At 50.0% G+C, this 14672-nt stretch overlaps 1 protein-coding gene across 2 annotated transcripts in view; it reads right to left on the bottom strand.

The window, feature by feature from the left end:
• Positions 1–14200, bottom strand: part of LOC126517972 (pancreatic triacylglycerol lipase-like) — a 116117-nt gene extending 101917 nt beyond the window's left edge. For both annotated transcript variants that reach the window (XM_050167807.3, XM_050167808.3), the window contains exon 1: positions 13414–14200. In XM_050167807.3, coding sequence (XP_050023764.1) covers positions 13414–13522 — 109 coding nt within the window. In that variant the 5' untranslated portion in view covers positions 13523–14200. The remainder of the gene's footprint in view (positions 1–13413) is intronic.
• Positions 14201–14672: the final 472 nt, after the last annotated feature.

Below are 14672 nucleotides of genomic sequence, written 5' to 3'. Positions count from 1 at the left end.
CGAGCTGGCCGAGTAATGCGCGTCCACGCTGTGACGTCACGACGGTGGCGGCGCCAACGGCAACGCATGCGCCGCGCTCTCAAGGTATCGACAACACACACACACACACACACACACACACACACACACACACACACACACACACACACACACACACACACACACACACACACACACACACACACCACACACAGGAGTAAGAAACACCCGTGATGCGTGCTTTAGGTGTACGGTATATAGAATCTTACGTGTTCATAAGAGGGTAAACTGTGCAAGTAGCCTAAGGCCTTTCACACCGGCGACTCGGAGAGGTCGCGCGATTAAGTCGGTCGAAAATGGTCGCTTTGGTCAAAAAGACGACTGTTTTTATGTCAGACGCTCGCTGCGCGATTTTTTTCACTCACGGGACTGCATGTCGCGAACCTACTACTATAGACAAATCAGCGGCACAGGAGCAGGATGTCAGTATAAGCTGACGTTTGAGCTCTACTTCTCTTCACCGGCCGGATCCAGTCCGTCATCGCATTCACGCACTTCATTGTACCACGCGTGTGTAGTTCTAATCGGGAGCGTTTCGGCGAGATTTCCGGCTTGTCCTACGCCATTTCGGACTGCCAAGAGCCCCCCTCCCCCCGATCATGCGCCCTTTCCTAAATCGCATCGCCAGGGAGCGTTCTCTCCATTCGCGGCCGCGTTTAATGAGAGCAAGGATACGCGAGCTGCCCGCAGCTGTTCGCCGCCGCACCAACCTGAAATGCAGCGGACTCGAGCAACACTCGAGACGGTGGCTCGAGAAAAAAGGAAGATGGAGAGAGAGAGAGAGAGAGAGAGAGAGAGGGGGGGGGAATGAAAGAAACAGTCGTTGGAGACTGGGCCTGGCATAAAAAATTCTCTCCGGGGAAAAATTTCTCCGCGTCCCACGGCCTGGAACAAGAACGCTCGCCAGCGCGGCACTTTGAGGAGCGGCCATCGATGACGCCTTTAGTGAACGTTGGCGTTGCAATAGTCCCGCCTACCATGGGAATCGCGGATAGCACGCGTACTTGTGTATTGTTCGTGCTTGTGGGGTCGGTCGGTCGTTCTCGCGGAAACAATAATCGGGTTTTCTATTTCTACATTCCCAGTCACTTGGGAATGCATACACGGTGTTTCGTTGAAAAAGAAATGATCTTGTAAATCCGCAACGCGGTTTGAAGCCAGAAGGACAAAGTTTAGCCAAATCCGTGTACTATATAAACCCATCATTCACGTGATGGCTCAACCGCGATGCTGGAGCCTACGGTGGGGAGGGGGGATGCGCCTATTTTTGACATCGTCGAATTCCGTCATATTATCGAATTCTCTAAATGGCGGTATTTTGAGCCAATGAAAGAGGCCGTAGCGTCCCTCTGGGCCAATCAGGGCTGTCAAGATGGAGGATTCGACAATTTAACGGAATTTGACGATGTACAGAGTGCATATATAGCATGCCCGTATAAGCGCTATAGCGCCAGAGTTCTCTCTCGCAGGAAACTCCGTGGTGTACGGGGACTCGTGCATGAAACCTGTTGTGAAATTCTCGATTTATACTTAGTTTATCAGGACTTATTTGCGTTAAATGACGGTCCCGGACCTTCAAACCCCGCGAAAAGGATACTGACATGCCTCGGAACGCCCTCAGTAATTTACTATAATACCGAAATGGTGGTTACGTGGGAGCAGGACATTGCGACGTTTCGGCACTTGAAGCAATAAAACGACGGACACCGACCAAAAGTAGTACTAAAAAGGAATAAATGTAAAAGACGCTTCGGCTTCCCTACAGAAGCCTTGTTCACAATGGGATGAAGGAAAGTTCACGGAAGCTTATGTATACTTCAGAAAGGGACGTAAGCACTTGCTTTCGGCACCTGCTCCAGCTGGCTCGGCGATCTGTTGAGCTGCAGCATCGGGCCACTATACACCGGAGGTTCGCAAGCCTTGTGTGTGTGTGTAGCGTGCCAGCCGGGCGCGCTTCGGTGGATGCCTTTTATTATTCACGGGATAAGAACGTATAAGACTGCCGCTCCATTTTTTCTTGCTTCTTTCTTCGCTGTGCCTCCTTTACAGCGTCCCACGGCGCCGGCGACCTCGTATCGCGCCCCTGTTTGCTCACGCATCGGCGGCGCGCGGAAGCGTTTGTGGAAGGAGGAAGGAATGCGAGATGCTTCCGGTTTCTCGTCTCCTCTTAGACACCTCCCCCCTCCCCCCCCCCCACCCCTCCCCGCCCTGCACTACATTTTCACTCGCATCTCGAAGCACCGGTATCTGTGGCTTCGAACAGCAGACAAGTCTCAAGCAAGCGCGTTGTTATGCGACTATAGTTGAAACCGAATATAACGAACCCGGATAAAGCGAATTACTCTCTATATCGAACACACGAAACTTATTAACCGATGCTCGCGTAAAAACATCTTTCTGCTAACGAACTGGACAATGGTTATGGACAATGCTAACAATGGACAATGGTTATGTCGAACTCGGGAACTTTTCTGCCACCCGTAAAGGCGCTTGCGTGCCAAGCACGCAACGTTCTGAGTAATTGTATTCACAAAAAGATCTTACGTTGGAATTTTTCGTAAGAGCACATTTTAGCCATTCCTGATGCTCAACACATCTTTAGAGAGGGCTGTCGGCTAATGGCAAAGTACGCTTACGAACGAAAAGCTTTGTGAATGTGGCCCGAGGTCTGCGCAACCTCACGCATCGGGAACGCCATTCTTATATGACGCTGAGAAAAAATTCAAGGCGCAGGCAAAATTTACCGCCTACTGCGCGCAGTTTTGTTTTTCAACAAATTGATTCCTCGCTTGCTTCTCTTCTCCACTGGAGTTGACTTATCCGCATGTGGCTAACAAATTTCTAAAAAGTTCGTTTATGTGTGCTACAGGCGAGATTGGGCATCTATAGATGTGACGAAAAGGCCACGGGGTTAGCCCAAACACTGGGTTTTACTTTGCGTCGCGCACGCCTCCTTCGTCCTCATTCTCGCTGTCATCCTGCTCAACGACCGTGAACCGTTGCATAGAATTACCTGACACATCCAACCATCTCGAGATCGTAAGTCTGTTCGCTATAACCGAGTTCGACTATATACCTCGACACAAGCCACGCAACGATGTAACAGAGAATGAAAGGAAATAAAGAAAGGAATAATAGAGTGAAACGTTGCGATTCAGTTAGGTTAGTAACGCACATTGCAGCCTCGTTATGTAAGAACGAGCGTCCCGCCACATTGTGGCCCGTTGCGCAAGGACGGCGTGATGGAAGGTCCGCGGCAAGGCCACCGTCTCACCGCAGAAGAGCACATGACGTGCATGTGTCTCGTGGCACGCACTATTAAGCTCGTTGCATCGTACCGAGCCATTACTCATGGAATTCAGAGGCTGTTTTGCTCGCAGAACGAGAGACAACTACGATTGCGCTGGGTAAGCGGGGGGGAGTTACGAAACAAGTTCGCGGATAGTTTAGAACCCGGTATAGGGGGCGGGTAAAGTCCTGCCGCCCATCGAAAGAGGGCAGAGATTACTCTACTGCTGGCGCATCCATTGGCGAAACTTCTGAAGACACCACTTGCCCGCTGCTCAGAGGTTTCAAAAGAGACGTCTGCTCGGCACCGGCTCTGCTTTTGTCTATTAGTTCATTTGCTTTGTGGCTTTGACAGCCGGCGGCGTCATTGATGCTGTCTCAAAAGGTACGCATGTCTGCAACGTTAGACCCGTAACTTTGTGCAACTGTACGAACCGTGACCTCTGTTTAAGTTTTCCTTCGCTAGTTCGTAATGGTGCCCGCATATTTGCCGACTTACTTATCTAGGGAACAGACAGTCGGGCTGGTCAATTGGTGACGTTTCGTAGTATAACCAAACCACACAAGACACAGGAGAAAGTGGGGGGAGGGGGCAAGGAGGGGGGGGGGACTAAGCGTATGCCGTGCATAGCAAAACTCGTGCGATGTTTGAAAAACAGTGGCCGAGCAAGACACGCGTCAATCCTGGGACAAGGGTATTTGTCTTAACAAGTCCTCGTAACGGCCGCCAATTTATAGTAGACAATCACCCTGAATTATTGTAGTATGTGCTTGTAATTGTTGAACACTTGTGGGTTAACTATATATCGCAGCTTCATCAGCCAGGAGCCACCGCTTCGATAATGTCATTTGTCTTTTTAAGGTTAGTCCATCCCTCTTGTCGAAACGGCTCTGCGGACGTCTTTTCTATGACCATTGTCGATTACTTCAAGTTGCCATCTTCTCGGGACCTCTTGTTTTTATTTCAGGCGTTATACATAAGCCGACGTATAGGGCAACGCCTCCGTTTCCTCCGAAACTCTCTTTCGCCTCACTTTGGCTGAGTAGAAAAAAAAAATTTAGGAAGCGCCACTGAATGGAAAGCACTACGTGCCATCCGAGACAGCGACTGCACCGCTCGGACGTACGGTTCATAAAGAAGCCTGCTACGGTGACGCTTACGATCAAAAAAGATGCGTCACATCCGCCGCCACCACCTTGAGTGGCGCTGGTTAACACTCTCAGGGCTACATCCAGTACATATACTCAAATACCGCCAAAAATAAAAGTAAATGGATGGACAGCTGCAGCCATCTGCACTCGTAACGCGAACTATGTGTTTTGAGCTCCCACTGGGAGGGGACACAAACACAAACTTGCCCCCCCCTGCTCCCACCGTGCGGGCAAGTTATCTTTTCGTCCATTTTCATTTCCCATTTTTCTTATTATTTCTACATTCTAACTAAGCGTAACAAATGGTTTCCGCTATGCTTCCTCTGGCTTAATTGTCTGTTGTCTGCGTGGGGTTGTAACTTGCAAAAGCATCACTCACCTCCGCCCCCCCCCCCCCCCTCCCCAACCCCTCAGCTCCCCTCATAACTTGTTCTTGAAAGGCAACTCCGGCGATTTTTTTTTATGTCCACTGAGGTTACTAAAATTTTGCATATATGTTCTCTTTTGCATTCTGATTTTTTTGTGGCTAGCTATATGGCTGCAAGTAATTTAGTTTTCCTAAAAAGTGAATTTTAAAAGTTGGTTGCGTTCCGGACTCATGACTTTCTACTAGCCACCCTTTGTTTGCGACGCCAGAGTCTACACCCGACTCTCGCAGAAATCGTCGCTTAAATCGCCGGTGTCTAGTTCGGAAACTCTGTAAAAGCTCCCTGCGTCGTCGGGAGGCATCATTAGCTTCGCTACTTTGGTGTAAGCGCCACGTGTGCTGCGCGTTTAGCACGCGTTCTGCGTGTTTACATTATGGTAATGTAGGACCTGACGTCATTCACTCATCGTGACGTCACACGAAGCAGCTACCCGTTTCGGTATCTCGTTTATTGGTTACTTAAAATTATCGGTGAAGTTCTAAGCAAATTGAACCACCCTACAGGTGACAGGACTGTCAATACCACCTGAAAGTGACAATATCCTAATATGGTTAAAAAGAAAACGCCAGAGTTGCACTTAAATGACAACTGCCGCGATGTGACAACCATAGACGACAGAGCGTTCGCTCTCTTCTAACGCCAATCTGTACCGACAAGGGGTGATGTTATACTGCGGCATTTCACCTATCCCAACCGCACCGCCGTGCAGTCCGGCTTTGTCCTCTAATGCCGCCATGACGATGACAGTTATGACGGTGGCGCGAAGGCCAACGAAAACAATGAAAACAATGAAACAGCGACCCAAATGTGGGGAAAAGAGTATATGACGTCACGCCGCGTGGCTTGTGTCCTATATAGCTGTTCCCGGCCGTTACGTTACCGGTCTCAGGAGGTGCACCGTTAAGGGAAACCTTGAAATCACCCGCCGCGTATGAAGAACGGAACGGAATGGAAAGAAATAAGCAATTTGCTGATACAAATGATGGGTGGACGCCATGGCATTATGGCGTCGTGGTGTGGTCACTACGCACAGCGCTGATTGACGCGCCAAGTGGTATGCCGCATGATGACCGCGTTAGATTGCCCTGACGTCGCTCACGAACGACAAATTTCGTTCTGCGTTCGTTTGTAACTGGGTCGCGCTCAAGCATTGGCGTTAGATGTTCATCGCGTGTTGCGCAAGTTCAAGATTCGTACCGCGACTACTCAACGGACAGCCACTTGTTTAAGCAAAACAACAAATGTAAGGGCGAGACACGAAAGGTGGACGCGAGAGCTCGCTCAAAAAATTACGGATACGTTATAAGAATCGCAAGTCTGCGATAAGGCCGATGCCTGGCTAGTTTAAATGCATATTTGAACGGGCCAGCGTAAGCTGTACGGACGCAACAAATACAAGAGAGGGACCGCGCGGGAAGATTGTCCCTCGGTTGCCGTGTTTCGTGGTCCCTCATCTCTGTGTCGCGTCTGCGTCTTGCGCTGCCGTTAAAATATACGCTTACCGTTCTCTTTGATTGTCTATTTATATTAAATTTGGACATTGCCAAAGAAAAGTTCAAGCAGTTAGCTTAGTTCTCTGTAAGGGGGGAGGGAGGTTATTTGGAAAGGTACACAGGTCGCCCTCGGCCTTTGACCTGAAGCTTTGAACTCAGCGATCAAATTCAACAGCGGTCAGTAATGCTTCGCTCTATGCCCAGGAACGTCAGCGCTTTCTTGCTTTATCACGAGCAATGTGTTCTTTAGCACACACCACAGAAGCGTAGACAAGCTGAATGTTTTGCAACAAAGAGCTCTCTGGTACGCGGCCGTAATATACACGCAGTGCAGGTAAAAGTTGTAACGAATGCACATACTACCCGCGTTATTCGCAACACACTGTTTGTATGAACTCCATCCCTAAGTGCGGTATCAGATCCTGAAGTCCCTGCAACTGAACACTCACCCTGACTTTCGGGAAAACGAATGCGTTTGGAGTTGATCGCAGTTGTACAGCGACCAACACCTGCTCATGCACCCGCGTCATTCGATGAGAGTAGCCGTCTTCTTAGCATATACAGGATGCCCTAACTATCATGCACCAAGATTTGAAAATATGCAAATGCCACTTAGCTGGACGGAACCGAGGCAATGTTATTTGCCGTCGCTCGGAGCTGCTCAGGTTATATTTATCATTCTCACGGGCATCGGCTGGTTAGTGTGAAGATCCGTGTGCGAAGCCACGAAGCAGCCGCAGTCTTCGATGGTGTCGAGGGCGCTATTATTTTCGCCTCATTCACCGAACGTAAGGACGTCTGCTCGCGCTGCGCGAATGCGTTTTCTAAACGCACCGCTACAAAGTTACACGCTCTTCTCCGACGGTTGCGCAAGGCAGGGCCTCTGCATCGCCTAATCGCTCCGTTCGCCAGATGACGAACGGTGTATTGCAGAAATAAGCGCCGGCGGCCGCCGCATCTAACCGTGTCCTTGAAGAGAAGGCAACGGATAAAGAAAAGAAGAAATGACCACGGAGATTTGGAATGACTGGCAAAGGCCCGAACGGTTCACGATCGTTAATGAAAGCGCCATTTTTTTTTCTTTTCTCTGTAGCCCGGCTTTCCCGCACGTAGAGGCCCGAGGCGTGGTCCGTTGTCCGTCGGCGTGACTGATCCCGAAATCAGGACGTCTCAGTCACGCGTACCTTTCACCGAAAGGCAATCGGACCGCCGTGCATCGAGCGGGGCCCTTTTTTTATTGCACCCGGCGCGCCTTCTCATTTCCCGCGCCTTTCTCCGTGTCCAATGGGCGCAGGAATCGCCAGCGCCACCTGGGCACGACAGCGCCACCTGTGCGTTCTGCCGTGCCCTCTTTGTTGCCGTCGATGCCGTTCGCTCGATCGACCAGAACACGGCAATCTAAAGATTGTTCTTTCTCTCTCTCTTTCTTCCCTTCTCTCTCATTACCGTCCACCTATATCTGCGGACGAAAGGATAGGTGTGTTGGGGGGGGGGTGGGGGGGGGTGAGGGGTTATAGGGGTGATGTCGCAAGACAAGTGGACAGTTCCTGTCGTGGAATTGTTAAATTCGTGCGTGCGAATAGTTTCTTGATTTGCGTTACGGTTGAGTAGGTGGCAGTAAAATTGCAGGAAGTCTCAGCATGTTATGTCTGCTGCCAACATTTGCGATGCCTGCGACTACCCGCTAAAAGAAAGCATTGGGGTGGGATGCCCAGCTTCACGTAAGAACGTTTTGCCCCCGACAAAATTGGACTTTTCGCGCTGTCCCAATGATGACATGGCTAAAATTTATGTCGACCTGTAGTCGAGTATACTTGACGGCGGCCTAACAAGTGTGTACGAGCACTTGCCCTCTCTGCTTCCGCGCTTTACAAGATAGCTCCGAAGGGAGTTCGCCACCGTGTTGCGTCAGGGGGATTAACGAACGCAATTGGCTGGCACTTCTGTACAGATTCTCTTCCATTCAGAGTGTATTTGCCATACACTTCACTCTTATACTGTCACCGACTATAGTTACCGTAACGTCCCTCGAAGTGTTTGCGTTTAACTCGCGTAAGGCCCCTTGCGCTATATCCTAACACTGTTAATTCAAGTCGATCGTCCTTTCTTTTAATGTGATTGGCATCGTTAAGATAGTTCACAGAATTTCAGGTCTGACTGACTGTGTGTGTGTTTGTGTATCTAACCGTTTTCCCGCCAACTTTGGTCGCTTGAAATGCCATGCTCGAATGGGTAAAGCATTCGGCTGCTTTGATGACGGAACTGAGTTCGAAACCAGCCGTCGTACCAACTCGTACCACTGTCTATGCGACTGCCGCTCTTCGTTTAACTTCTTTCATCCGAACTTGAGTCACTGTGCATGTGTTGCCCTCCAATTACCGCCTTTGACACCAATTTGGGTCACTTGGCTTGCGCCTCTGTGTATGTGCCGCCTCCTCAATGACAAAAAAAAAATTAAAAATTCAGGCGTGTCCGGCGTTCAGCGGAATGGAACCCTCGGCATATATACATTCAGACAATCCTGTCTCAATGCATATTCACGCACGCTCCTAGCACTGACTTCACGGCCACGCCGCCAGATGGCGCAGCGTGTCCAGAGAGAATCGCGATAGAGGAGCCTGGATGCAGTAGACGCCTCACGCGTGGCGCGTTTCGCCGATGGCAGTAAGGTGTGTCGGCGCACTGCTTCATTGCTATAGCAAATCACATTGATGCCGACATTCATCGTGAAGTGCGTTTCGCCGCCATTCTTTTTTTTTACTTCACACTTCGTCGGGGCCCGGGATGTGTGTAGGCTTCTCTACAAATGCACTCCGAAGGATTTGTCCTATGCCTCGGGTGTGCCGCCTCAGGCCGCGGTTACGAAGGACGCCGGCTCAGCGACTTCGTCGCTTGCAGTAGGCCGGTTCCTGTTGCATGCAGCGGACTGGCCGCCGCGCAGAGTGCAGGGCCAGTCTCTGCGGCGGCTCCGGGTCGCCGTAATCGGTACGAAGGCCGTTGACGATTATTTGCCTCAGTTTGCGCGCTAATAGGGAGAAACGCACACCGCCGGGCGTCGGCCTTCGCACTGCGATATCGTCGGCGCTTGTACGGTGAGCAGTAGACTTTGGTATCTATTTTATTTTTATTTATTTTTTTTGTGTATGTGGGGGGTACTCTGTGTTGCATAAAGGGTCTCTCGTTCGTTATTTCTTCCTATTGGTTCTCGAATTCGTTTTCGCATTCGCTCCACTGACCTTCGCTGCCACAGAAATACGGAATCGTGCGAAAGCGGGCCATGAAAACTTAACCGGAGGGGCCACGTAAACGAAGGGTGTCAAGGTAGCTGGGCTTGAAGGATGCAAACAATGACCGAATTGCATCAAGGGCGAAGGAACAAGCCCAGAAGCATCTTTAGGATATGGTAAGTTCACAGAAGACCATGGAATGGTGACGATGAATTCGTGTGCGTGACATTATACGCGTGGGGCCGGCATTGCGTAAGCATGAATCTATAGGCACTGCAGTGAAGATTTGCAGTCGTTGAAACTTCCAACGTTCAGTGCTGCTTTGTTTTTTTTTTCTGAAGATAATTTTATAATAACAAAAATTTGCAGCTACTTCAATTATTATGTGCAATATTTTATTGCTTGCAACTATACTCTTAGTCACTTTTGCGTATGTTTGTTACAAAAATAAAGTTGACTCGCCATGCGGGTCCTGAGAAAGTGGGTGTCCTGCGTAGCTGTTGCAAAACTGCTGAGTGGGCTATGCAATGCTTTACTGATGGTTCAGATGCTTGTTTTGAGCTTGTTCTTTATTGAAACGTACGCTGTTCTGTGGGTTGTATTCTTTATTTCAATGAATGTATGCACTGTTCATTTCGCTTTTCTGAGTGCTTGTAGCCTAGGCATTACGAGGTGGGTGAACCATTGCATTTTTGCTTGCTTGAGGGGTGGAGAAAGGAGGGGGGATTATGAGCCATTATTGATGATAATTTCTGCTCTCGGACGGACAAGAAAAATGCCGTCCACCGAGAGGCTAACAGCTTCGCTGTAAAAACCGGGGCCTCACTTTAACTGTAACTCATTTCTACTCCTAAAGTGGGAATGACGAAAGATTGCGTGATTGACTCCTGTATGGCGAATGAGCGAAACAGTCGCAAGGAACAGCTGCCGAAATGTAAAATGACCCCTCAACTCAAGCCCCAAGAGAGGGCTTCAGGGAAGTCCTAAACATTTCTGTGTTTTTTTTTTTTTTTTGGGGGGGGGGGAGGTGATTACACGGTTGTACAGTGGAGCCCCGATTAGAATGAACAGACTTATGCGCTAAATATAGTTCGATAGCTCAGGAAATTGCATGTACCCTAACTCGCTTATAACGAAATTTCGCGAACTTTTATGACGCATTCGTTATAATATACCGATGTGTTAATTATGTCCGGTGGAAATAATTGTGGATTGTGCGAGCGCCAATGACTGTGTAATGCTGTCCTCGCACGTATTCCTACCGGCGCATTCCTTTTTCGCTCTCTATACCTTCTTTCCATTCCCATTTTCCCTTGCCTCAGCGTAGGGTAGCCGACCGCCCTCATGACTGTTTAACATCTCTTAATTTTTATCTCACTCACTCACTCACTAACTCACTCACTCACTCACTCACTCACTCACTCACTCACTCACTCTTTCATTCCGCTGGAGAAAATGAGCAAGAATGGACGGAATCTATTCATTCAAAAGCAAAACTACAACTACGCGTAGTTGGGAGTAATTTCTGCCTATTCAGAGAAGTAATTCAGAGAATGAAAAATGATGGTGTTTACATAAGCTATGGGATGATCCGTCCAACCCGGCGTGGTTGCTTAGTGGCTTTGGCCTTCCGCCGCGAAGCACGAGGGCGCGGGATCGAATCCCGGCCTTCTAAGGGGACTACATGCAAAAACTCCCATGTTAACCGTGCATTGTGCGCACGTTAATGAACCCCAGGTGGTTAAATTAGTCCGAAGTTCCCCACTACGGCGTGCCTCATAATCAGGTCGTGGTTCCGGCTAAAAAAAAAAAAAAAACAGAAGTTAATATTTTGGGGGTGGTCGGTATAGTGGAGAACTCCGGATTAAATTGGCCTACCTGGTGTTCTTTAACGTGCGTCCAGAGCACGGCACACTACAGCGTTTTCGCATTCCGCCGCCCTCAGAGGAACTCCTATGCCGCGGCTGATCAAACGAACCCGCGACCTCGTCGTGCTCAGAGTCAGAACGCCACATGCCACTGAGCCAACCCGGAACTTGTTCGGATTAATGGAACATTGCCAAATACCCACTAACCATCGCTCTTCATAAATCGCTTTAGCAGTTGTGTCGCCAAGCGGAGGATGAAGTGCAGGGCAGAGTGTTGCCGTATTTACCGCGCGGGGTGATGCGCAAAGCACTTGGCAGTGCCAAAACTGGTTAACATTGCCACGCGACGGGGAAATACCGCTGGATTCTTTTGCAGGCCGGTTTCCGGGACCGGCACGCGTCTATAAGTAGAAACAGGTAATAAAAAGTCCACTTATAACTATCACACAGGCCAAGATTCTGTGGCATTGACTGTACGGCTCTTCGCGTTTCGCCAGCTGTAACTTGCGTGTCCGCTTGCCAAACAGTTTAACGTATGCACTTCGCGGGACAAGGGCCCCGATGGCGCTAAGGACACTTTCTTCGTATCGGGAAATGCGCAAGCGTAAAACAAGTATACGGTCTTAAGCAGGAGCCTATATCAATTCAATAGGTTTTGAAAAAAGAAAAAGAAAAGGTACAGCGCGAACTGTGGTTAATAAAACCAGCTCACAATAGTGCATAACGCTGGTTCGGTCTAGTTAATAATCCGTAGGTAATACCGTTTTAGCGCAGAATTCCGCAAGAAAGCACGAAGAGACACGAACGGGACACGCGCTACGGCAATGGTGGATACGCGAAATACGGAAAGTGGGCTTTTCCACACTGTTCGGTGGTCCTACACAAGATGGCCAACTTTCGGCTCGCGGCAACTTTGAGTCGCCGAAGCTAGGCTTGCAAACAGCGAGATTGTAGCAAGGAAGCCATGGTGTCTAGGATAGCGGCGCCAACGTTCTGCTTTATTTCCACTTCTAGGGCGACGTCCGCCATCACGTACAGGTAAAACAAGATGTGCGGGAAAGCGCGCTTGCAGAATTTCGGGTATCTCCTTTTAATTTTTATCTTTAACATGTTCGTACATCCAGCGAGCGTAATATCTTTTTTTTTTTGTCTTGAAGGCGTTTCAATAGCTTATTTATCTTGTAGTCCTGCTTATGAACGAGTCATGGTGATCCGAGTGCAGGAAACGGGAGGGATCGCAGCCCTACTGTTAAAAAAAGAAAGCTTAATTGTGTACCACTGCTTTTCAGGCAATATGTAGATGCATAGGAAGCAGCTTGTTGTGTACGTCGCTTTGATAACTCAGAAGTTATTGTTTGCCCTTCGAAGACTTTAGGCGCTATTTCGTCACGACCCTTAGCCGCGGCCAGGCCCATGTGAAACGATCCGAGAAACGCCGACTCATCTTTCTTCTTTTTTTTTGTCTATTGAAGTGAATCCACATTGCCGCTGGCCCGTTATTTAGCGAGGTTCTGAGGCTAGTAGCATTTGAGCAATATGATATGCGGTCACGCACATGCGACAAAAAAAAAAAAAAAAAAAAAAAAGATCTTCCCACGAAGGAACAATATGTAGCAGGTCCGTAAAATAACATCAACATTATGCAGTGAGAGACATGTCCGTGTGAAATAGCTGCTATCAATTAAGTGGCGTACGTATGTCGCGTGCGGCTCACTAACCCCTTGAAATCACGACGAACAGGCGTGCCCATCTGAAGTTGCCAGATGGCAGACGCTTTAGAGGCTTGCTTCGCGGAGCAACGGAAAACGCAACTCTAGCTTACGTTCGATAATTAACTCCGCGCACGTGACAGATGCCTAAGGCCGCGGAATATTCTCTTTCGAGTGCAATACACCGGGATAAAGAAGTTTCAACTCACTCTCGGTCGAGTCCACTTGCTTCTCAAGCTCCCGACCATTCTGTGCAGTGACGACGGCGACGGCCGCTGTGGCGATGACCATCCAAACCAAACTCCTAAGGCACGACATGGCGTTTCGTTGCGTTCCGTCAGCGACGGAAAGAGAACGAGAGTTCTTTTTTTTTTTTTTTTTTTCAGGGGATCAGATGCCGTTCGGTGGACCACTGAAAAGCGTTCACTGATCTAACCAACAAGTTCCGTGCTCTCGAAGACGCTGTCACTCCGGACACCGGACGAGGAGTCCCTACGAGAACAGCTCCCGTCCCCGAAAATTCGCTAAACGGGAAGAAGGCGCTGCGCCGAGGCCTTTCCGGCAGTGCGCGTACTCGTTCAACTGCGCCGGCGAAACGGGCCGACAGATGAAAAAGAAAAGAAAAATGCAGTATAATGTCTCCCTCCTCCTGGACGCTGTCTGGGTCAGTCCTGGAGCGGTCGCGCCGACGCGAGTCTAGCAGGCGCGGCTCTGCACCACCGGAGAGGAAGACGACGTTTCGCTGGGAGAAGAAAACGGGCTCAGTCGAGCATCACCCGGGCGCGAAGGAGTAGATCGCGGAGACTGCGGCGGGACGTCCGGCGGAAGAGAGCGCGGTCGACGTGTTCGTGCTTGGCGCGAAAGCGAATCTGACGGCGGCTCTTGGGCGTCGGTGGTCGGCCAGGTGCGCCGGGCGACCGGTCCGGTGGCGGAGAAGGCTTTCGGGGGACCGTTCCCCTCTCCGCCGGCGGGCACCTCCGCCCCGAGAGACTTTCTCCGCCGCACGCTTTCTCTCTCTCTTTGATATCGGCCTCGGCTACCGGTGCTACCGGGGGAGGAGGGAGACGCCGCCGAGGCCGGCAGAGGATTAGATGGAACGATCAGATTAGGAAATTGGCAGGCGCACTGGGTGGAGTCGAGTGACGCGGCGCGGAAGGAAAGTGGGAGATCGGCTGGAAGGGCCCGTCGTCGTGGCAGTGGATTAAGCAGCCTGGTGAACGTGGTAATGATGATGATGATGTCCGGAAAGAAGTTCGAGGTGGTGGTGTACCGGCTGCGACTGTGCAACCGGCACGAGAGCGAATGACATACATGCCAGGAAATTTTTTTGTTGCCTTGGGCGACCGTGTCATTGCATAAGGGCTGTTCAACTGGTAGACGGACTTCCCGACCTATCGGTGACTGCTTCGTTCGCTGTGAACTTTGTTCGCCGGGTTAATCGGTTTTAGTGCTCCTGGGGGCAGTTGAG

Source organism: Dermacentor andersoni, chromosome 11, assembly GCF_023375885.2.
Source record: "Dermacentor andersoni chromosome 11, qqDerAnde1_hic_scaffold, whole genome shotgun sequence".
In the NCBI taxonomy this organism is placed as follows: domain Eukaryota; kingdom Metazoa; phylum Arthropoda; class Arachnida; order Ixodida; family Ixodidae; genus Dermacentor; species Dermacentor andersoni.
The sequence above is the reverse complement of the archived record's forward strand: the minus strand, read 5'-3'. Positions and strand labels throughout refer to the sequence as shown.